Raw genomic sequence first — 24,799 nt, forward strand, 5'->3', positions numbered from 1 at the left:
GTTACTCTGAAACAAAATTTTAGCCATAGAAAAGCAACAGCTCTGCAGTCACTGCAGGAGAAACTGAGAAATACTTTAAAGAACCCAAGTAAAAACAAACTGGATGGCAAGGTACAAAAGTCACAACCTCTGGGAGAAAAATATGGTCACTTTTATTCTCATTTGGGGAAAAACAAAACAAAACAAATGAGGAACTCTCCTGTGAAGACTGACTGGAGAACCCCCACTAAACCTTCTTTCCATTTTGTCCTCTATGACTTCTGAAGTAGTTAACTTTGTAATTTGTGGAGTCACATCTCCCTCGTTTTAATGATTATTTATTGCATTCTGTACAAGATGAACCAGGTTCAATTAATCAAGGGAAGCCTAAAAATCAATTAATATGAATTAAATGAGCTACACCAACTCTTAGGGAAGTCACACATAATTTACCAAAGGGCTGTCAATAACGCTCAGACATCTTTGGGAAAATTGCGCCAAGTGGCTGGTGATGCAGTTAAACGTTTCAGACTGGCACCATTAATATTACAAACAGGGGTGTGAGGAGAGACAGGCCAATCCTTGTTGGTGAAAAAACAACCACTCCTGAGCAAAGGCTACACACTCGGCTCTCCAATATCATGAAAAATTCCTGAGTAGGTTTAAAATCTGTACATGTTGGATTGTTTACATATTAAAAATCCATTTCACTAGTAACTAAAATAATGTTTTTCAAGCAAAAGTTAAATACAGAATGACAAATCCTATTCTTCATTTCAATGAGATATGAGACATAATGTGTATTACCAAATAGTGGACCCAGAATGTAAATGTACAAATCCTATAACTCCATATAAATAATATCCTCTTGGGGATTTTATTTTTTAAAAAGCCTGACTGCAGTATAACCATGGGTAGAAATTCACTCTTGTCCTGTCTTGTTTTAATGTGAACTAAAAGTGAGCACATATCTTTCTACAATAGGGATAAATACTTCCCCAGCAACCTCCTTATGGGGTGAGGCGGGGGAGAAAGAAACAAAAAACCTGGCCTCTGCCCAACCATGATCCTTATGAGGAGGCTCCCCGGCTGCCCTGAAAAGCTCTCTTTAACAACAGTTTCATTTGTAAATCCATGATGGAAGAAGTGGTTTCCGGTAGAGCTGGAAGTGGCGCGAGACAACTTGTCTCAATGGGGCAAAATAACTATTGTTATCGGGCTTAACAAAATGGCACAGCATGGGAGACTTGCAGAGCCAGGGAGCAGCTGGTTGTAATTCACACTGTTTTTCAGAAAACTCTAATCGTTCCAGAACAGACCTCTTTGATGACTGGTCTTCCCTGCATTCTCAATTTGTCACTTTCTCTTATGATAAGGTCAGTAGTGACAGCACTTCCTGACATTAACAGCTGTGGCTTTTAAAAGGGTCATTGTAGAACTACTAATTGCAGTAATTTCATTAGCATAAATTATTTATTCTGCCATTCATTTATCTCCAGTGTTCTTTTGCGGGGGGTGTGAGCAGGGACGAGATGGCCGCTGGGGCTGCTGCAGTGCTGGCCGTGAACTGCTGTGTTTTTCACTTGCAGAGACACGAGTGAAGAACATCGTTCCTGCTACAGCTGAAAACCAGTTGATCCCATTCCAAAGTCACTCAACAGCCAATCGTGGTGAAGGCAAAAATAAAAATAAGCAAAGTGAGAGAATCAAATGATTATAAAATCCAAGGTTTCCCCACTAAGATGCTTTGGATAACACATAATCAAATGCAAAAATAAGACTGCTTTTTCCTCACACTAAGAACAAGTGTTGAAATTCTCTTCTCTCGTTTGGCTCACTGTAAATGCAAAAACGTAAACCAATCTCTGCTACTTGGTGTGATAGTTGTCAGGTGGTGGCCGTATCAGCCACACCAAATATCACAGCCACCTGACTTTACAAAGCAGATGCCCAGCATGTTCTGGTTGTTGAAAATGACAGGAAAATTTGAATGAAAAACAACAACCGGAGGCCAGCACTGAATAAATATCATGTGTGTTATATAGGATTTTACATCTTCTCAAGACCAGCAAAGACTACCCTGGTCTGCACTCTTCAGTTCAGACTTTCAAGAGTGTTGTATTCAATGGAGGAGGGAACAAGGAGAGGCAAAAGAGAAGGAGGGTGGTGGTGAAAGGAAGACTTTTTAAAGTTTAACTTGGGATAACTTTGTAACATGTCACAGATCTACAGTCTATCTTGAAAGTTTTTATAAGAAATTATTTCAGTGTTAATTTTTATACTTTATTGGTGTACAATTGACATACAAAAAACTGCACATTTCACTTCTTTGTTAATTTTCAATTTCTAACTGCTGAATTATAAAACCTATTATTTGTGCTTTTCTCTGCTTTCCAGTAAAAGCAGAGAATATACAAATTAATTACTGTGGTTGTAAGGTTGGCTTATTAAATAAAGAAAACTGAATAATGCATAAAATGAGTAGTATTGCATTTGAGTGCCTCTCCGAAGGCGCTCATAGTGATTTATCCTGAGAAAAAGATTCTGGAGGCAGCCAAGGACACACAGCTCAAATCCTAGGCCACTGGTTAGACATCCCATTCTGTAAAGTTGGGCAATTTATTGCATGCCCTGTATTTCATCCTGCCCACAAAATCAAAGGTTAGACTCTGTCACTCCTTTTTACTGTTTCTTTTCTTTTTTTTTCCTTTTCTTCCTCTTTCAGAATAGTTAAACATTTGTGCAATAGTTAAGGGCAGGATTTAAGGCTATGGGCTCTGGTGTCAAAGTGCTGACCAGCCTCTTACCTGCTGAATGATCTTGAGCATATTGCCTCCATCCCCTCCCCTGTGCAACAGGGAGACCAGTGATCCCTCCTTAGAAGGTTGGTGATTAGAGGCAGTAAGCAATGCAAATGCTTGTCAGGTGTTACTCCAGCTACTGCTGATGATGGGAGTACACCAACAGTAGTCTCTCAGTAAGAGGACCACCACCAGACTGAGCAGCTCCAAGTGTTAAATGCAGAGCCACAGTTTTCTGAATAGCATATTGGGATTTTTGTTACTTCATTAGTGAATGCATTTTGTTGTTAGTTGTGTTTTTTAATTTTGTCTTTAACTTTGGAGATCAAGTCTGGATCAAAACCAAGATCAAGTCTGGCATCAGCCAGCAATCTCCCAGATGAGTTTCCAGACACATAAAGTGGTAGCTTAAATGGTTCTCTGACAGAACATTAAAACGAAGAAGCAGTTGAAGACTGAGGGCATGGGGAGGTAAAATGGAACTCAGCAACCCCTCTGCGCGTGGGCAGAAAAGGCAGGACATGGCAAAGCTGGTTCTGGAGCGGCCAGCCCTGGAGAAAAGCCATGAAACTACAGCTTGGGAGTAAAACTGTTTCTGTTTGACTTCTTAAAGTCTTCAGCTTAACTGCTCATCCAGGTACCTCAGCTATTAAAAACTGGACCCTAGTTTTGAGGTAGAGAGGATTCCTGAAGTTTGCATAATTGCAAAACTGCAAAACCCCTAGAAAACAACAGTCTGCTGCTTTTTGCAATTCTACTTTAAATTTAATTAACATGCACAGACCAAGGAGTGTATGATGTCCAGTATACCAGTGTGCATGTACAAAGGAGAGAGAAGGCTGGATCAGGGGAGGGATTTTAACAACCTCCTAGGTCTTTTCTCATCTAATTGAATACAGGCATAAGCCAGGGTAAGATTTAGGCAGATTCAAGATAAATTTGGTTGCATTTGTTTTGTTCTTGATCTTTTAAAGTGACCCCAGTGTTCTGCAGAAAAAGGATACTTTCCCAAAACTTGTAGAATTTATATTGCAGAAGGTTGTCTTTCTACTTCTAAAATTCATATGGCATAATCCTCATTTATATTTCAAAGAAAAAGTGGTGCTAAAAGTCATTAATAGAAATGCTACAACGTACCTATCACTAACAAAAGGTTGTTGACTACTCTTCATGCGTGATCTAACATATCTAGAGACCACTAAATGAATCAGTCTTAAATACAGCAGTAAAACAACTTTCCTCTTTGAGTGGACATTTTTCATGGTCAGTTTGGAGAATGGTAGTAAAATATGCCATTCATATGTTACCAAGCCCTGCAACAAGTTCTGGATGGAAGAGGACATGGCATGTGGAATAAAGTCATTTCATTGAAAAAGCTCATGATACTAAGCTTGGGTAATTATTTTTAAGTTGTGCCACACCAGAAAGACAATTTTAACTTGCCATTTGGTCAACATGGCTGAAAAGGATGGGCTATTATTCCATCTCTCTCAGATTTTTATTCTATTCCTTCCAATGAAAATCTCCCTCCTCTGAGAGCCCTTTTCTTCATTTCCATCAGTAATTCTCCTTTCATCAGGCCCTGTTTGCAGGTATGTCCATTATTCATATTGGCTCAAAAAGCAAAAACACTGCTTGTCTTTTAACACCTGTTCCTCGTTTTCTGGAATGTTCCTATTAGGACCTATGCACTTCTGAGTAGGTGCTCTTCCCAATTATCTCCCCAGTGTGCTTCTTACACATTTCCAGGGATACCTTGAGGGCCTTTCCTTCTCCTCCTTACCCCACGGTCTCCCATTTCCATTTCCAAATCTCCTGGGAGGATTGAATATTGACAATCTTCAGATAAATACCCAGTGATATTTAAGTGTCAAACTACTTTGGTCATCCTATCAGCTGTCATTTAGTTCAATACCAGGTAACAGAAAAGTAGCACAAACATTTACTTAGATGCAGCCAGTCCTCACCTTTGCATGCTGAGTGTGTACTGATCAAAAATTGTATGTCAACACACACAAAACTGCTTGTCTTTAATGAATCCTTTCTCTGTGGCTAAAGGGGTCACCTTGTATAAGTATCTAACACTCAACAAATGATGTCAATAATTAAGAAGTGCCTGAATTATGCTGATACCTTTCAGTCTTAATGGTAGAAATCAAACCAAAGAAAGTGATCAAATTAGTGCTCATTCAAAAAATGTAAAAGCTATTTTTGACCTCTACAGAAAAGGCACCACACTGCTTTAGAAGAACATGGACATGTTGCACTCTGAATTATAATTATTGCTCCTGAGCAACAAATTAGGAAGGTGGAAAAGTTAAATTAGCACACTGCACTGAAATGAAATCATCTGACTAATTTGTTTCCAGGCATAATTCAGCTCAGTAAAAAATGGTAAAGTGCTTTTTAAATTCTTATTTGGCAATCAGCATCCTATAGGAGGCGTCATGATACCACCACATAGAGCTGAGCACCTGTCAGGAGCCCTCTGTTCTTAAACTGATGCAAGTCCTGCCTCATCCAGCAGATGTCAATGGTCACTGGCATATCAAAGCCCCTTTGGTAGCAAGGTTTTCAGAGTGGCACCGAATTTGACAGGGAACAGCCTGCACCAGAGCAGCAGAGGCAAGGAACTTAAAAAAGCACCATGCCAAACACTAATTTAAACCATGCTGCTCACTCTGGTTTCCTCCCATTTGAGAAATTAACATTAAGAAACAGTTTCTTTCTCTTCCTTACCAAACCACCTAATAAACTGAACTGTGTAAAACAGAATTTTGCTACTGTGAGACACATACTTACTCTCTCCCTCTAGTAAATCAATATTTTGAACCTTTCTTGTAATTATTAGAAGACAAAACAATGCCCCCAAGTTCCAGTAATGCACTGAACCTCAAAATAGCTTATGAGATTTGTGCTAATAATTGTGACCATTATTTGTTGTACTTAATGGTTCTCCAGATTTGAAAGCTTAAAATATTTCTGGCAGATCTTATCTGATGCTAGTGTAAGTCTCCAATAAATGGGGTCCCTTTGACTCTCAGACAATGGTGAAGCCATGTTTCAAACAGAAATTAATCACTCCTGTGACTGCCACTCTACTCATCTGTTCATGAGAACAAATTTACATATATTTTCCTAAATATAATATGGCAATTTGGCCCCGGACCAGTGGAAAAAAAATTGAACATTACTTAAAAAAAAATTCAGTCTTTACTCAGAAAACAAGTTGTTTTAAAGGTCTAGATAAGTGCATTCAGTGTTAGGGGTGAGTGTAGAGATAGACAAGAGAAAGAACTTTCGAGATATGGGAAACTGCAGAGAAATAGCAGAGATTTTTTTTTTCATGTATGTGGAGAAAAGAAGAGAGGAGGTATCTGAATGCCATAAAGCCTTTATCATACATTTATTTTAGATGTTAATGACAGTTTTTTCCCAGGCAATCCAGCACTAAATAATTAGATTAATAGACATTTTAGGAAGAGACAATAAGCCATATACAATAAAGCTATATATGATATATAAAAATAAGCAACAAGCAATAAAGAGAGCTTCATACAAATAATTAAATACGTAAAGATGTCCAGATTTCTAACCATCTGATGACAAAAAGATATAATACTCCATAAAATGTTTAAAGGATTGTTTTGTAAAAGCAGGAGGTACGTACTTGGGAGTAAGGGAGGCTACAGCAGGTTGTCTATGTTCACAATAAGGTTTTGACTAGAAGAAGATTCATCTTTCTTACATATCTCCAGTTCTGTTTTTGGCTCTGAGAATCACTTTCCATGTCTGGCCAACTCCAGGCACCTTTTCACCTTATCACTCAGTCCACTCAAAAGACAAACTTCCCTAGACAATCACCATGGTTTCCGGACATCCCCATTGTGATGTTTGCAATCACCATCTTTCAGAACTATCTAATTAGAAAGGCACTAGAAACAAATAAAACTTCATTTCTAGGAAGTCTAAATGATACCTTCGTGTTTACATTTCTGTTTTCCCTTTGTATCTGAACACTTCTTTGTTGTTTCAGGCAACCATTTAAAAATGTAATAGGAGATGCAAATTTCATCATGATCAGTTGAGAAAAATAAACTATTATGATAAAAATCCATAAAACAAAGGAGTAGATATATGATTTCACTTAGTGATTGCTGAATTTATGGGGGATGATTTTTCAACTGTCAATACTGTAATGAGAAAAGTCACAGTCGCCTCACTTTGGGAAGATTGAGCATGGCATGGCTATGGATGGCTACATTTTTGTTCGGGTTTTTAGTTGTGGATTTAAAGGGTTTATATTCAGTAAGACCTTTTATGATTCAGGGAAGTAATGATCCTGGTCTTTTGGTGAGTCAGCACATGAGTGAGAACATGCTTACATACAGTGTGTGTGTACATGTGCACAGGCACACATACATCTCAACCTGGTGCAAAAACATCAGCCACCATATACCACAGAGTATAAGCTAACAAATAATGATCTTACTGTCTCAAACAAACAAGCCCAACTTCCTGATAGAGGGCTTGTTTCAAAAATTACTTATTTATTGAAGACGTTTGGTTAGAGAGAGAGTGTGTGTGTGCACAAGTTTGTGTGTGTGTGCATGTGATTCAGAGGCTGACACACATACCTCAATCCCCTCGGTTTCCTCAATGAACCTCCTGCTGACTGAGACCAGAGCCTCCTGCGGCCACGCATGAAACCAGTCAATAGCGGTGCAGTTAACTATGGCTGGGAACTTCCGAGCTCTAACTCTCAGCGTGTGACCAACTGGAGAGAAACACAAAATGATCTGTGGAGACATGGGGGCAGGGCAGAAACAGGAGGGTGATGAGAGAGCAAAGAATCACACTGCAATGCTAGACAATGAAAGAAAAGAGTGCAGCCAACCGTGACATTAAACTACCCTAAAGCACCACGGAGTGGAAAGCGACATTAACCTCCTTGCTAATCAAAGTATAAACCTGCCCCAAGCGGCTGCCCTACTGAACACACAGGAAGGCTGCTGTGCATTTTCCTTAAAACCTGCCCCTCTCTTTTCAAACATTTTTGATGATTACCATTAATGTGGGAAATTTATTCTTCTCTATTACACAAGTAGCATTATAATAAAAAATAAAACTCAAAACCAAATCACCAGGATAAAATACCAATATTTTGTCTTCTGCCTGCTTCCATTCTGTAATTCATCGGGTTCAACAAAACTGTGTAACAGACTTTTAAAAACATTTTATCATATTGAATGTTTACTTTAATTCCATTTAAAATAAAATACAGTCAATTAAGTTCTTACTTGGCACTTTAAAGAGTTAAAAATAATTCAGTTTATAATGTTCCTGATGAGAAATATTTAAGTTTCTGGTTTAAATATGAAGATTTATTTATAAATCTTTTAATGATTTAAGTGTTAATTTAAATCTGAACATGTTTCTATACTCTTCGGTGACAGAGGGATATGGTCAGTAATGCCTGCATTTGGCTGTGACAGTGTGTCGCCGAAGTCGGGACCTTGGGAGTCAGGTGGGTCTGAGTGGCTTTTCTGGGCGTCTCTAAGCTTCACGGGGCTCAGACCAGATAGATGCCCTGGGTAAAGTGTTAGTCCAGAGGTGCTTAGTAAGTGCCTCTTTTGTCCTCTACCTTCTTTCCCAAGTCCCGGTTGACTTGAGGGCACCATGCAAGTAATGCCAGCTGGGGTAGGGTCTGAGAATGAGAGTCTTAGTTATCTAGAAATGGTTTGGGCTTGATGTAACAAAGCTTTGCAGCTCTCTCAACTAAGGCTCTAACACTATGGATCAGGAAACTAATGAAATTAATTTTCAAAGAATATAATTTTTTTCTTACAGCATTTAAAAAATTCGCATCATAAAAATCTCCAGCATATATAAAGTCACATATTATCTCATTTAAGAACAGGTGTTTTTACCATGTTTATTTTATATACTATGGCTCTTCAACAACTTAAGAGAGAGAAGTCCTAAGATCTAGTTTTTTTAACAGTCCATAAGCTGACGGATCATTTATTCACTACATTCAAGTGTCTAGTTACAAACCCAATAGTTATTCTAATACTGCATGTGTTAACAAGCCTCAGTTTTAATGCATAACTTTCACATATATTTCAGTTCTTAGGTTTCTCCTACCAGCCTTTTCTCCCCATACTCGAATATTTTTCCTTTCTGTCCTAAAAGTTGATTTTCCACACCCAACTTATCTCTCATTTATGAAAATTTCAGAAACTTCATTCATACATAATTACAGCAAAGACAGAGAAAAAGGCATACTTTGAGATCTTAAATGTTTCCATCACTTCTATACTTAGTATATTTTTACATTTATTATGGCTATATACTATCAGATCCTAAGAATGTGTTAGAAAACAAAGTATCTGAACCATGTGCAGTTAGCCTTGGGAAAAAATACTTCCTCTGAGTTAAAGATATGTCTTCATTATTTGTTGAAAGACAATATAGAATTCTCACTTAAAGCACTTTTCTTTTGTACAATTTTATAGTTGAAGACATTTTTTTCCTGTGTTATTTATTATGACTTAATCAAGAGTCTTCACAATGCCATCTAAATTTCACATGGAGGGTGGGTAGCAGGAAACCAGTGGCTCTCAAAAGATTGGAGTTGGTTTGAAATGCAAATTCTTGGACTTACTCCAGGCCTAAGGAATCAGAAACTCTAAATGAGGCTTGGTTATCTGTGTTTTCAACAGGCCTTCCAAGTGACTCAGACACCCATGGCTGTAACTTTCAATAGTTTTAAATTTTCTGTGGAAATACTTAAACAAGACATTGACATTTTCAGTGTTTTTGCGGTTGGTAAAGTACTCAAGAAACAAAGTCTCTATCTACATACAGAGTGCAGTGGAAGATTCAGAGAATTAAAGAAATATTTTTATTAATATTTAATAATCATAATCATTAATAACCTAAATTCTATTGTTTATAATAGACCCTGGGAACTAAACTAGAGAAATATACTTGTTTGTTAGGACTTCCTACAAAGGGAAAGGACAGCGGTCTCACACAAGTCTTGCAGAGTGGAGATACTGACACAACTCAACTGTTCAATAATTTCCTGTTATGCTAGAAATCTAGTGCAGATTTTCTCCTGCCATCCAGCTTTCTTTGGTACTAGTCTTATGTGAGATTTTCTGAGAGTCCAAGGTAATGCCTGTAACTGTCTGATGTGCTGGTCTTTTCTAAAATAGTCTCTACAACTTTATAGATAATCCAGAGTAAACTCAAGTTGTTGCCTTGTGAGGGAAAAAAATCATCCTATTATGTTTCCCTTAATTTCTTGAAACATAGTAAGGGGCTTATAAGTAACAAAGGGACAAATACATGATTTAAAAAGAGTATTATACTGTCTATAATTTGCTTTTTCAGGTTTATTGAGGTATAACTGACAAAATAAAATTTTTTAATGTACAGTGTGATAATTGTATACATTGTGAAAATATCCCACACATCCAGTCAATGAACATGTCCATTACTCCATACAGTTACCTTCTTTTTGGTGAGAACATGTAAGTTCTACTCTGTTAGCAAATTTCAATTATATACTACATGCTGTGAACTATAGTCACCATGTTATACATTAGGTCATCACACATTTATCATCTTATAATACAAAGTTTAGACCCTTTTACCAATCTCTCCCTATTTACATTTACAGTTGCATTCCTTATAGAATACAGACTATACCAGTTTACATTCCCATGTGCCTTACCCACTTTCCTACTCAGCTTCTATGACTTCATTTTTTAATTTTTTTTTATTTTTCAGATTCCACACATAAGGGATACCATGTGGTATTTGTCTCTCTCTACCTGGCTTATTTCATTAGCATAATGTGCTCAAGATTCATCCATCTTGTTGCAAATGACAGAATTTCCTTCTTAAGATTTAAGGATGAATAATATTCCATTGTATTTGTATGTGCATGTGTACACACACACAAACAACTTACATTTTCTCGATTCATTCTTCCAACTGAGAGACACTTAGGTTGCTTCCATGAATGCTGCTGCTGGAATATGGGAGTGCAGTTATCTCTTTGAAATAACAATATTGTCTCCTTTGGCCATATACCCAGAAGTAGGACTACTAGATCACATAGTAGTACTATTTTAATTTCTTGAGGAATCTCCATACTGTTTTCCATGGAGTCTATACCAGTTTATATTCCCACCAACAGTGTACAGGTGTTTCCTTTTCTCTACGTCCTTGCCAGCATTTTTCCCTGTCTTGTTGACAATAGCCCTTCTACAAGATATGAGGTGATATCTTATTGTGGTTTTGGTTTGCATTTCCTTAATGATTAGTGACGTTAAGCACCTTTTCATGTACTTGCTGGCTATTTTCATGTCTTCTTTGAAAAAATATCTATAGAAGTCCTTTGCCCATTTTTCAATTGTGTTATTTGTTTTGCTATTGAGTTGCATAAATTCCTTCTATATATTGGATATTAACCCATTAGTTCATAAGTGGTTTGCAAATACTTTTCCACATTCCATATGCTGTCTTTTCATTTTTTTGATGGTTTCATTTACTGAGAAGAACCTTTATGGTTTGTTACAGTCCCACTTGTATATTTCTGCTTTTGTTTCCTTTGCTTTTTGGTGTCAAATTCAAAAAATCATTGCCAATATTCCCTGTCAAGGAGCTTACCCCCTTTTCTTCTAAGAGATTCATAGTTTCAGGTCTTACATTCAAGTCCTTAAACATTTCATTTTTGTTAAGGTGTAAGACGGAGGTCCAGTTTTCCCTTTACCCTCTGTTGAAGAGACTATCCTATCCCCATTATATATTTTTGGCTCATTTGTCAAAAAGTAATTCACCATATATGATGGGTTTATTTCTAGGTTCTCTGACCAGCTCCATTTGATCTATGTGTCTGTTTTCATGACAGTAACATACTGTTTTGATTAGTAAAGTTTTATAATGTAGTTTGAAATCAGGAAATATGACACCTCCAGCTTTGTTCTTCTCTATCAAGATTGCTTTTGGGTATTTGGGGTCTTTTGTGGTTCCATACAAATTTTAGGATTGTTTGTTTTATTTCTGTGAAAAATGCCATTGGAATTTTATAGGACTGTTTTGAATCTGTTGATCATTTTGAATAGTATGGACATTTTAACAATTTAATTCTCCCAATTAATAAGCATGGAGTCTCTTTGTATTTATTTGTTTCTTCTTCTTCTTTATTATACTTTTTAGTGTATAGATCTTTCACCTCCTTGGTTATATTTATTCCTATTTTGTTCTTTTTGATGCTATTATAAATGAGATTTTCTTAATTTCTTGACATTTCACATCAGCATATAAAAACACAACAGATTTTTGACACCATAGATTAAAGATGGTGGCATGAAAGGTGAGACAGAGACCTCCTCCCAAAACCACATATAATATGAAAATATAGTTAATATAACTAATCCTAAAAGAGCAACAGGAAAGAAGGCTGCCCCAGACTACTTACACCTGGAGAAAAGAGCAGACCTCACAAAACAGGGTAATGTAGCAAAGCCATGATGTGGCAAGACCCAAGCCCTTCCCCAACCCCAGCTTACTGGTGGGAGGAAGAGAAATGGAATAGGGAGGGAGTGGAAACTTAGGACTGCTGAACACTCAACCCTGGAGATCTGCTCTGGACACATGAACCTACACTGCATGGTGCTCTAGAGATTAGTGGGGTTGGAAAGCTAAGACAGGCAGAATACTTGGAGAGAATGAGATTCCAGCCACTTGTGGAAAACAGGGATCCACACCAAGTCGCTCTGGGACAAAAAAAGGTGAGCAGTCTGAGAGACTTACTAACAACAATAGGGCTGCTAAAGGGGCAAGGATTGCATAGAGCTTGCTGCTGAGAAAGGACAGGTAGACAAAATTGTCCAGGCACACTCTGCCTACCAGGTTGGGAACTTTCAGGAGGTTCAGGTGCTCCATTCCCCTGGCTGGCAATGCAGCTCTGAGGCACCCCACTGTGATATGCAGCCTGCTGCTGCACCTTCCTCCTGGCCGGCCAGCACTGGCTTGCAAATCAGCAGCCCCTGCCCTGGCATCAGGCCAGCCAGAGAGAGGCCCCACCTACAGCAGCTGAAAACGCAAAGAACAGAGGGTTACACTGGCATGCTCAGCCAACAGGTTCTGACAGTGGAGACAGGCACAGCAGCAGGGAAGCAGAAAAGAGCTCTTTCCTCCCCCCAGAAAACAGCACCACTCCCTGCAACCCCCAACATTGCTCCAGGGGCTGAGCAGCTCCAGAGAGAAGAGCTTGAGGGCAATAGAGGGAACTATGTACAAATATGAAACATTAAAGGAACCTGGTTCAACCCCAAATCCCACAAACACCAGAGAGAGCGCCAAGTGAAACTGAACTCATCAATCTTCCTGAAAGAGATTTCAAAATAAAAATCATAAACATGCTCATGGAAGTACAGAAAAATATTCAAGAACTCAGGGATGAATTCAGGATGGATATTCAATCATTAAGAAATTTAATATCTGAAATGAAACACACAAAGGAGGGATTTAAAAGCAGATTAGATGTAGTAGAAGAAATGGTAAATGGAACAGAAATTAGAGAGCAGGAATACAAAGAAGCTGAGGCACAGAGAGACAAAAGGATCTCTAGGAATGAAAGAATATTGAGAGAACTGTGAGACCAATCCAAATGGAACAATACATGCATTATAGGGGTACTAGAACAAGAAGAGAGAAAAAGGGATAGAAAGTGTCTTTTTGGAGGTAATTGCTAAAAAAATTCCCTAATCTGGGGAAGGAGATAATCTCTCAGGCCATGGATATACACAGATCTGCTAACACAAGGGACCCAAGGAAGACAACACCAAGACATATAATAATTAAAATGGCAAAGATCAAGGATAAAGACAGAATGTTAAAAGCAGCTAGAGGAAGAAAAAGGATCATGTAAAAAGGAAAACCCATCAGGCTATCATCAGACTTCTCAACAAAAACTTTACAGGCCAGAAGGGAGTGGCATGACATATTTAATGCAATGAAGCAGAAGGGCCTTGAACCAAGAGTACTCTACCTGGAAAGATTATAATATACATTTGAAGGTGGGATTAAACAATTTCCAGGTAAGTAAAAACTGAGAGAATTTACCTCCCACAAACCATCTCTACAATGTGTTTTGGAGGGACTGTGATAGATGGAAGTGTTCCTAAGGCTAAATAGCTGTCATCAGAGGAAGCAAAATGACAGTAAAGAAACTAGAACAATTAATTACTAAGCAGATGCAAAATCAAAACAACTACCTCCAAAGTCAGTCAAGGGATAGAGAAAGAGTACAGTATATGATACCTAATATATAAAGAATGGAGGAGGAAGAAAAAGGAGGGAAAAAAGAACCTTCAGATTATGTTTGTAATAGCATACTAAGGGAGTTAAATTAGACTGTTAGATAGTAAGGTAATTACCCTTGAACCTTTGGTAAGCGCGAATCTAAAGTCTGCAATGGCAATAAGTACATACCTATTGATTATCACCCTAAATGTAAATGGTCTGAATGCACCAATCAAAAGACACAGAGTCACTGAATGGATAAGAAAACAAGACCCATCTATATGCTGCCTACAAGAGACTCACTTCAAATGCAAAGACATACACAGAGTAAAAGTGAAGGGATGGAAAAAGATATTTCATGCAACTAATAGGGAGAAAAAAGCAGGAGTTCCAGTACTTGTATCAGACAAAATAGACTTCAAAACAAAAGAACTAACAAGAGACAAAGAAGGACATTACATAATGATAAAAGGGCCAGCCCAACAAAAGGATATAACTATTATAAATATCTATGCCCCCAACACAGGAGCACCTACATATGTGAAACAAATACTAACATAATTAAAGGGGGAAATAGAATGCAATGTGTTCATTTTGGGAGACTTCAACACTCCACTCACTCTGAAGGACAGATCAACCAGACAGAAAACAAGTGAAGAGACAGAGGCACTGAACAACACATTAGAACAGATGGACCTAACAGACATCTACAGAACACTCCACCCAAAAGCAGCAGGATACACATTCTTCTCAAGTGCATAAGGAATATTTTTAAGAACAGATCATATATTAGGCCACAAAAAGAGCCTCAGTAAGTTTAAAAAGATTGAAATTGTACCAACCAGTTTTTCAGATCACAAAGGTATGAAACTAGAAATAAATTATGCAAAAAAAACAAAAAAGCCCACAAATACACGGAGGCTTAACAACATGCTCCTAAATAATCAATGGATCAATGACCAAATAAAAACAGAGATCAAACAATATATGGAGACAAATGACAACAATAATTCAACACTGAAAAATCTATGGGACCCAGCAAAGGACATGCTAAGGGGGAAGTATATTGCAATACAGGCCTAACTCAGGAAAGAAGAACACTCCCATATAAACAGACTAAACTCACAATTAACGAAACTAGAAAAAGAAGAACAAATGAGGCCCAAAGGCAGTAGAAGGTGAGACATAATAAAGATTAGAGCAGAAATAAATAAAATCAAGAAGAATAAAACAATAGAAAGAATCAATGAAAGCAGGAGCTGGTTCTTTGAGAAAATAAACAAAATAGATATAACCCTAGCCAGATTTATCAAGAAATAAGAGTCTACACACATGAACAGAAATGAGAAAGGAAAAATAACTATGGACACCACAGAAATACAAAAAATTAAGAGAGAATACTATGAAAAATTGTATGCTAATAAACTGGATAACCTAGAATAAATGGACAAATTTCTAGAAAAATACAACCTTCCAAGGTTGACCCAGGAAGAAACAGAAATCTGAACAGACCAATTACCAGCAACAAAATTGAATCGGTAATCAAAAAACTACCTAAGAACAAAACCCCTTGACCAGATGGCTTCACTGCTGAATTCATCAAACATTTAGTGAAGACCTAATACTCATCCTCCTTAAAGTTTTCCAAAAAGTAGAAGAGGAGGGAATGCTTCCAAACTCTTTCTATGAGATCAGCATCATTCTAATACCAAAACCAGGCAAAAACACCACAAAAAAAGAAAATTACAGACCAATATCCCTAATGAACATAGATACAAAAATATTTAATAAAATATTAGCAAACCAAATTCAAAAATACGTAAAAAAGATGATCCATCATGATCAAGTGGGATTTATTCCAGGGATGCAAGCATGTTACAGTATTCGAAAATCTATCAGCATCATCCACCACATCAATAAAAATAAGAACAAACACTACATGATCATCTCCATACATGCTGTAAAAGCATTTGGAAAATTAAACATCCATTCATGATAAAAATTCTCAAGAAAATGGGTATAGAGGGCAAGTATCTCAACATAATAAAGACCATATATGACAAATCCACAGCCAGCATCATACTTAACAGTGAGAAGCTGAAAGCTTTTCCATTAAGATGGGGAACAAGACAAGGATGCCTATTCTCCCCACTTTTATTCAACATAGTTCTGGAGGTCCTAGCCATGGCAATCAGACAATGCAAAGAAATAAAATGAGAAGGAAGAAATAAATTGGCAAGGAAGAAGTAAAACTGTCACTGTGCAGATGACATAATATTGTACATAAAAACCTAAAGAATCCACTCCAAAACTATTAGATCTAATATCTGAATTCAGCAAAGTTGCAGGATAAAAAATTAATACACAGAAATCTGTTGCATTCCTATACACTAACAATGAACTAGCAGAAAGAGAAATAAGGAAAACAATTCCATTCACAGTGGCATCAAAAAGAATAAAATACCTAGGAATAAACCTAACCAAGGAAGTGAAAGACCTACACTCTGAAAACTACAAGACACTCATGAGAGAAATTAAGGAAGACACCAATAAATGGGAGTACATCCCATGCTCACGGATAGGAAGAATTAATATTGTCAGAATGGTCATTCTGCATAAAGCAATCTACAGATTCAATGCAATCCCTATTAAAACACCAACATCATTATTCAATGAACTAGAGCAATTTGTTCTAAAATTCATATGGAACCACAAAAGACCCTGTATAACCCAAGCAATCCTGAGAAGGAAGAATAAAACTGGAGGGATTACACTTCCCAACTTCAAGCTCTACCACAAATCCACAGTAATCAAGACAATATAATATGGGCACAAGAAAAGACCCATAGACCAATGGAAAAGACTAGAGAGCCCAGATATAAATCCAAGCATATATAGTCAATTAATATACAATAAAGGAGCCATGGATATGCAAGGGGTAAATGACAGCCTCTTCACCAGTTGCTGTTGGCAAAACTGAACAGTACATGTAAGAGAATGAAACTGGATTATTATCTATACCCATACACAAAAGTAAACTTGAAATGGATCAATTATCTGAATGTAAGTCATGAAACCATAAACTCTTAGAAGAAAACATAGGCACAAATCTCTTGAATATAAACAGGGGCAACTTTTTCCTTAACGCATCTCCTCGGGCAATGGAAACAAAAGCAAAAATGAACACATGGGACTATATCAAGCTAAAAAGCTTCTGTACAGCAAAGGACACCATCAACAGAACAAAAAGGCATCCTACAGTATGGGAGAATATATTTGTAAATGACATATTTGACAAGGGGTTAGCATCCAAAATATATAAAGAACTTACATGCCTCATCACCCAAAAAGCAAATAACCTGATTAAAAAATGAGAGGAGGATATGAAGAGACAGTTCTCCAAAGAAGAAATTCAGATGACCAACAGGCACATGAAAAGATGCACCACATCACTAATTATCATGGAAATGTAAATTCAAACCACAATGAGATATCAGCTCACATCAGTAAGGATGGCCAACATTGAAAAGACCAGGAACAACAAGTGCTGGCAAGGATGCAGAGAAAGGGGAACCCTCCTACACTGCTGGTGGGAAGGTAAAATGTTCAACCATTGTGGAAAGCAATATGGAGTTTCCTCAAAAAAGTAAAAATAGAAATACCATTTGACCCAGGAATTCCTCCCCTAGGAATTTACCTGAAGAAAACAAGTTTTCAGATTCAAAAAGACATATGCTCCCCTATGTTTATTGCAGTGCTATTTACAATAGCCAAGATATGGAAGCAACCTAAATGTCTATCATTAGATGAATGTATAAAGAAGAGGTGTATATATACACAATAGAATACTATTCAGTCATAAGAAAGAAAGGAATCCTACAATTTGCAACAACATGGTTGGAGCTAGAGCGTATTATTCTCCTTGAAATAAATCAGGCAGAGAAAGACAAGTACCAAATGATTTCTCTCATTTGTGGAGTATAACAACAGAGCAAAACTGAAAGAACAGAACAGCAGCAGACTCACAGACTCCAAGAAGGGACTAGTGGTTACCAAATGGGAGGGGTTGGGGAGGACAGGTGGGGAGGGAGGGAGAAGGGGATTTAGGGTTATTATGATTAGTGCACTTGGTGTGTGTGGGGTCACGGGGAAGATAGTTCAGCACAGAGAAGACAGGTCGACTCTGGCATCTTACTACACTGATGGACAGTGACTGCAATGGTGTATGGGGGGGGGGGACTCAATAGTAAGGGTGAATGTAGTAACCAAATTGTTTTTCATGTAAAAACTTTGTAAAAGTGTATTTCAATGATACCTTAATAAAAAAAAAAGAAAAAAAGAACACAACAGATTTTTATGTATAGATTTTGTATCTGCAACATTGCTGAATTCATTTACCATTTCTAAGATCGTGTCATCTCCAAACAGATACAGCTTTACTTCTTCCTTTCTGATTTGGATGCCTTTTATTTCTTTTTCTTGCCTAATTGTTCTGGCTGGAACCTCCAGTCCTGAACTGAATTACACTTTGTGCCACAGAGTTTGATCTGAGACTTCCTTTCCTTGATGTACATCTTTAGTTGGAAGATTTGGGGAGAAAAGCTGCCCTTGCATCTGAAGTATTAAAGGTCTCCCCCGTCTGCCCTGCCCCAAATAATTCCTGACAATTGCAAATGACCAAATTGGCTTAAGTTAGTTCCCAGCAGTAGTTTGGAAAGAAGAGTTGGCTAAGAATATAAAGTTAAAATGACTCAGACAGCTGTGCTCTTTTCTAAAAGCAAATTCTCACAGGTAAAAGACAAACCCTGAAATCACTGTCTATGTATTTCCTCCAGCTCTAACATTTGGATGTCAGGAACTTGCTTTTGGAATCCCATGCCATAGAATTTTCTATTCCTGTTTTTCTCCCTATACAGGTGTTATGACTCATTTGCAATAACCCACTTTTCATTGTATTTTGTGATGTTTCAATTTCTTTTAGATAAGATGCCATCATAAGTACATATTTATTTGTGTATCACTAACAGGACTCAGTCCATTTCTTCTTGAAATGGAAATTTGAATTGTTACCATCACTCTGTATTTTTTTCCGGTTGATAGAGTTTATCTCAGATAGAAATAACCCTCTCACATATTTATTTCAGAAGCTTCTATCCACAACTTATGTTTGCATTTATCCTCAAAAGTCTTAGTATTTTTCAAGAATGATAAGACCTGAATTTTCCTGAGAGACTCCTCATAGGAATGCAAGTTTAGCACACAAACAATTCCCCAGTTTGTTTTATCATTTTATCATCTTTATATTGTCCTGTATTATCCTCCCATAACCTTTTACTTTTAATTATTTTTATGAGATCAACAGCATCTTCAACATACACACATTCAATACATTTTTAAATTTATGTTATTTTAAGGTAACAATGAAAGCATTCCCAAGACCTTTTACTTGTAAATACTGGTTAGGCAGTACAGATTTTTTTAAGAGCTAATATTTTATATCATAGTTTTAATTTTTTTTCTTTTTAAATAAGACTCTTCATAAAGAAATTGTATATGTAATCCCAATAGATTGCAAAGAGCAAGTCCACTTCTGAGAAGTAAAGGCAGTAGGAATTGTATTCCCCACTATACATTCCCATGTAAATGAGGGGATCCTCATCTCAGCTGCCCTGCTTGGCCTCAGGGCCTGCACTGCCCACACTGTTTTCCAAGACAGTCTGCGGCCCCTCCCACCTCCCCCTGCCCCATAACTTTGTAAAATGGTGTCACTGTTTTTTTAACAGATGCCTGATTAGCTACTGAATAGGTCCATGTTTAAACCATGCCATGCAAAGATTCTGGCTTATGACCAGTGCTACATTGCTAGTTTCTGCTGACACTACTTGGTAACTCTAGACACATGTACATTTGGAAGAACAAGACTCAGATGTGTGGGGAAACCCCAGATCCAAATGTCAGCAAAATGGGAAAAACATGAATATGCTCTGAAATACAAAGTTCATTCAAATTAAAGAATGTCCTGTACTCTGGGATTAATCTCTTCATTTCTGGTGTTAAATTTTCTTTTATAATATAAAATAAGGGAGATGGCTTATACTCACTCTTCACTATACTTCCTACCCATTATTCTCCTCAATGAAAACATTTTTGTCCTGTCTTCCATTATTTTGTATACCCCTTATCTCTCCTGTATATATTTTTAATTTTAAACTCGTTTGTGTGATTTTGGGGTTTTGCCTGGCGTCCCAACAATAAGATAGGCTCCATCCAAGTGGGCAGATACCAGCTCTTGCCACTAATATTTTCCCAGGGTCCAGCATGTCACAGGCACTCAATAAATATTTGCTGAATGCTCAACAGATAGATAAATGAGTAAACAGACAGCAACTAAGACAACTTCTTCTGGGCAAAATAAAATTTTGATATATCTGTATCTTAATTTTTTTTTTGAGGTTTGTCTGCTTATGAAATTTCAAAGACAGTGAACCTCAGATACAGAATATAAGTTGCACCTTCTGTCTCTCTCTGAAATTCTTTCACTCTACATATGTCAAATATAATCAGAAAATGTGAACACAGGAGCTAGGGCACTGTATTGAGACAGGTATGGTCCAGACAAACAAAACATTGTTGGCAGGGCAGAGACTGACAGAGCCGAGACAGGGCACTGCACAAGTTAGATACTGAGTGTTTCTTGTTCTTTATCAATGCCGGTGTCAGAATAAGAGGCAGGAGGGATAGAAGATGGCACCTCTCAATGAGCAAGCCACATAAGGGAAAAGAAGGCAGGGGCTCTGCCTGTTAACCAGAGGTAGAGCTGAAGAGACCTGACTTTATAATCACTCAGTGGTAAGGTTTTCTGACATCTGATTTTCTACTGGACAGGTGAGGATTTGAGCTTTTTATACCAGATCAAAGATACATGAAGGAAATTATTTGTGTGAATACTATGCTTTATGCTATGTGTTACTGTGTTAATCCGATGCTTAGATACAGGTGCTGTTCAACATCTCTGTTGAGATTCAGGCTCCCTAATGTGTTGCAGTAAGAGCCAGAAGCAAACTGCACATACTGTCAAACCCCAGCTATGAATTGCTCTCTCTTCCATCCAAGAAGGAAGAAATACAAAAGAAAAAAAGCCTAAATGGGACCTGAGGATAAGGCACTATAAACCAAGAAAAATAAAAAAGCATACAGAAAATTGAAAGGAAGATAATTTCACTGGTTAATTTAATTCAAGAACCTGAAAAGAAAAACAACCACTTGCAAAAGGCTAGAAGAAAATTACACAAACTCATAAAAGGCAACAGCCCAAGATGAAGGAAGATAAAACAAAGGGATTTATAGAAGAATATATACTATAAAATATAACATCTCTTCCTGGAAAATATTAAAAATATCTTAAGCCACCATTCCATCCAATGCTTAATGATAGAGAGCTAAAGGCATTCTCATTAAAATAAAAATTAAGACAAAGATGTTAATATGATCACTTAAAAAGTTTTACATGGTGTTTAGGAAGTTATGGTTACCGGAAGACATAGAAAAAGAAAAGAGGTAATTACTAGAAAGGAGGGGTAAAAACTAAAAGGTGATGTAACCATCTTCTAAGTAAAACCTAGAGAACAAAATACAAAACCTACTGAAATGGTCATTAATGAGCAGTTAATGAACTGATTGGTCAAACAAACACCTAACCATACCTCCCTCCTCCTCCCCTCCTTCAGCATATATATTTACATATGCAAGTAATAGACATGTAAATATATGTTATATATTAAATATATATTGAATATATATATTTAAAAATACAGAGCCATATGAAGAAAAACTATCTATGTTTATCTATCACACACACACACACACACACATGCACCTAAATGAACAGATATATATATAACAAGATAGACAAATATCTAAAATCTTGGGAAAGAATCAGGGGCTGTTACGTACTTCAACTATTCTTTTTCCTATGGCATCAGATGGCCAGGAAGGAAGGCAAGAAAGAAAAGTTTTGGGGTTAACTAAAGTCAGTATGAGAGAAAGTGAAAGTACTATATACTCTAGTTGCTAGAAGAGAATTACCTAAGAAAAGATGACATGTACAAATGTGAAGGAGAGAAGGCATTTGGCATTTATTTATTGGTTTATTTCAGGCAATCCAAGGACATGATTATGATCATTACTAATGTGAGCTGCCCTGTGGGATTCAGAGGTCACATTTTACATGCCAACAGGTTCTCACTGTCCCTGCATTCCAAATGGGAACTGGCTTTGGGTGGTGAGCATGGGTAATGGGGTGGCAATTTCACATCATTTAGCTTGACCTGCCAGGTGTGCTCACCAGTCTGTGTGACAGATTTAGCTTCCCATGGTCCCCAGCTAGGAACATATGCAAAGCAAATATCATCTCATCAGAAATTCTGAGTCTTTGGTACATGCTCCTGAATATCATGATATACTGAACTAATACAGAGCAATCCAGAATTGTTTAAATAAAAAATTCCAAGGATTTAAGGGTAATGTATATGGAGTGAAGAGAAGCTGCCATTCTTTAGCTAAAAGGTGACCCATTTTTACATCATATTATTTTCCTCCCTCAGGTAAGGTGCTGACCACTATCTTTCTCATCACACAGCAAGGTAAGTGATAAGGCCAGGAAGATCGGGAGGAGCTGAGGGAAATGTCCTATTTCTCCTTAGCATTAAAAAACAAAACAATTCCCTACCCCGCAAAAGAACCCTCCTACTCCTTTTAGTAGGGAAGAGATTATTCAATTAGCAATCCTGTGAGAATGGGGGAAAAATTCTATATCTAACTCCAAAATAAATTCTAGCTCACAAAGAGGTGAAAATGAGACCATGAAGAAAACTAGGTAATAATCAAGATGAGAATAAAGCTGATCTTGGTTTTGGTAAGGCCTGCCTGAGCACAGAAGCGGCAGAAACACAGAAAGAGGACAACTAAAAGATGTAACAACATAAAAATATAAAACTTCCATATATAAATCTGAACTATATGAATATTATATATTTGTTCAAGTTGAAGGAGAAAAGCCATTTAATTGTATCAGTAGATGCTGAAAAGGAGTAGGTAGATATTTCCTTGACAAGATATATACCCTAAATCAAAAGCCAACACAAGAATAATAATGAAACATTGGAAACATCATTAATGTAAAAATCAAAACAAAATTCCCACTGTCACCATGATTATTTAACATTCTCATTAATCTTCTCTAGATTTGCCAATGCAATGAGAGAGGAGAGCAGATAAATAGAATATTAGGAAAGACAAAATATTACTGTAAGGCTATATGATATCCACCAAGAAAAGAAACTATGTACCATCTGAAAACCTTAAGAAATATTTCTCAAGAAAAATAATATGATATAAAGAGGAGACTTTATATCATAAAGATCAAATTCTCCCTGATATAAATTAAACATTCAGGATGATTTCAATCAAAATTAAAATGGAATATATTTAGAATTAGACGAAATGACTTTGATGTTTATCCAGAAGTATGAACATGTGAGAATAAAGAAAAACTAGACAAAAAGAAGCAATTTGATATTAGATATTAAAATGTATAACAAAACTTTAATAATTTACAGTACAAGGCTAGGATCAGTAGTAGAGAAACTTATCAAGAAAAGAGAATAGAGACTCTAGAATTAGACTCAATTAATTCAGCTCTCTGTTATATAATAAAGGTGGTAAGGAACAAATACATGGTGTTGAGATAAAAAGGTATCTTTTTGGAAAAAAAGGACCTAAAACCTCTCAGCTCACTCTTTACCATATATAATCATTTATACATTCCAGATACAGCACACAGGTACTGGAATGACTGATACAGCTACAATTCCAAAATTTATTCCCAATTTTATTCATAAAGGCCGTGCAATAAGATCAAATATTCACTTGCCCAGATTCCCTGGTGGGCAGAGGTTGCATGTGACACATTTGTGGTAAGATGTAAGCTTAGGATTTAGGGGAGAATCTGGTTTCCTGATACAGAGAGCCCCTGAATTTTCTTTACTTTCCTTCTTCCTGCCTGGAATACAGACCCTACCTCTGTGTACTTGCCTTGTGACCACGAGGCAGGAAGCAGCAGGATATGTGCTGGCAGGAGAGACAGGCAAGACAAGAAAGCACACATCTATGATCCATGACGAGTGAGGGTATATATGGTCAGCTCACCTGGACTCAGTGACACGGGAGGCTTTAAGGAACTCTTCTTGAATATTCTCTTATTTGTTGCCCTATTGAGTTCCAGCTGCTTTTTGTGAAGAGTTTTATCATGTTGGAGACAAAAACACTGTCCTAAATTCTTAATGAACCCCAAATTCATAAAGGAAAACACTGATTAATCAAATATAAAAACTTTTCAGAACTTTAAAGTTATAAATAAACATGTATCATACTTACATTTAAAAACAAATAATAGACTAAGAAAAATATGAGAGACACATATACAAGACTAATTGCTTAATATACATAGAAATCTTGCGAACAAAATCACATACAATTTGATGGGAAAGTGGGCCCTTTATGACAGCCTCAGAAGTTGCTCAGCATCACTTCTGCCCTACTGTACCCTACCCCATTAGCTGATGTTATCATAAGCCTGCCCAGGTTCAAGGAGAGAGGACCTTGACCCCATCTGTACGAAGAGCACCAAAAAATGG

General features: G+C 37.1%; 1 protein-coding gene across 1 annotated transcript in view; it reads right to left on the bottom strand.

Moving 5' to 3' along the window:
* Positions 1-24,799, bottom strand: part of DNAH11 (dynein axonemal heavy chain 11) — a 337,006-nt gene that overhangs the window by 111,334 nt on the left and 200,873 nt on the right. Inside the window, exon 55 of the mRNA XM_073238711.1 lies at positions 7,418-7,579. Coding sequence (XP_073094812.1) covers positions 7,418-7,579 — 162 coding nt within the window. The remainder of the gene's footprint in view (positions 1-7,417; positions 7,580-24,799) is intronic.

This window comes from Manis javanica, chromosome 6 (genome assembly GCF_040802235.1).
Source record: "Manis javanica isolate MJ-LG chromosome 6, MJ_LKY, whole genome shotgun sequence".
Lineage (NCBI taxonomy): Eukaryota > Metazoa > Chordata > Mammalia > Pholidota > Manidae > Manis > Manis javanica.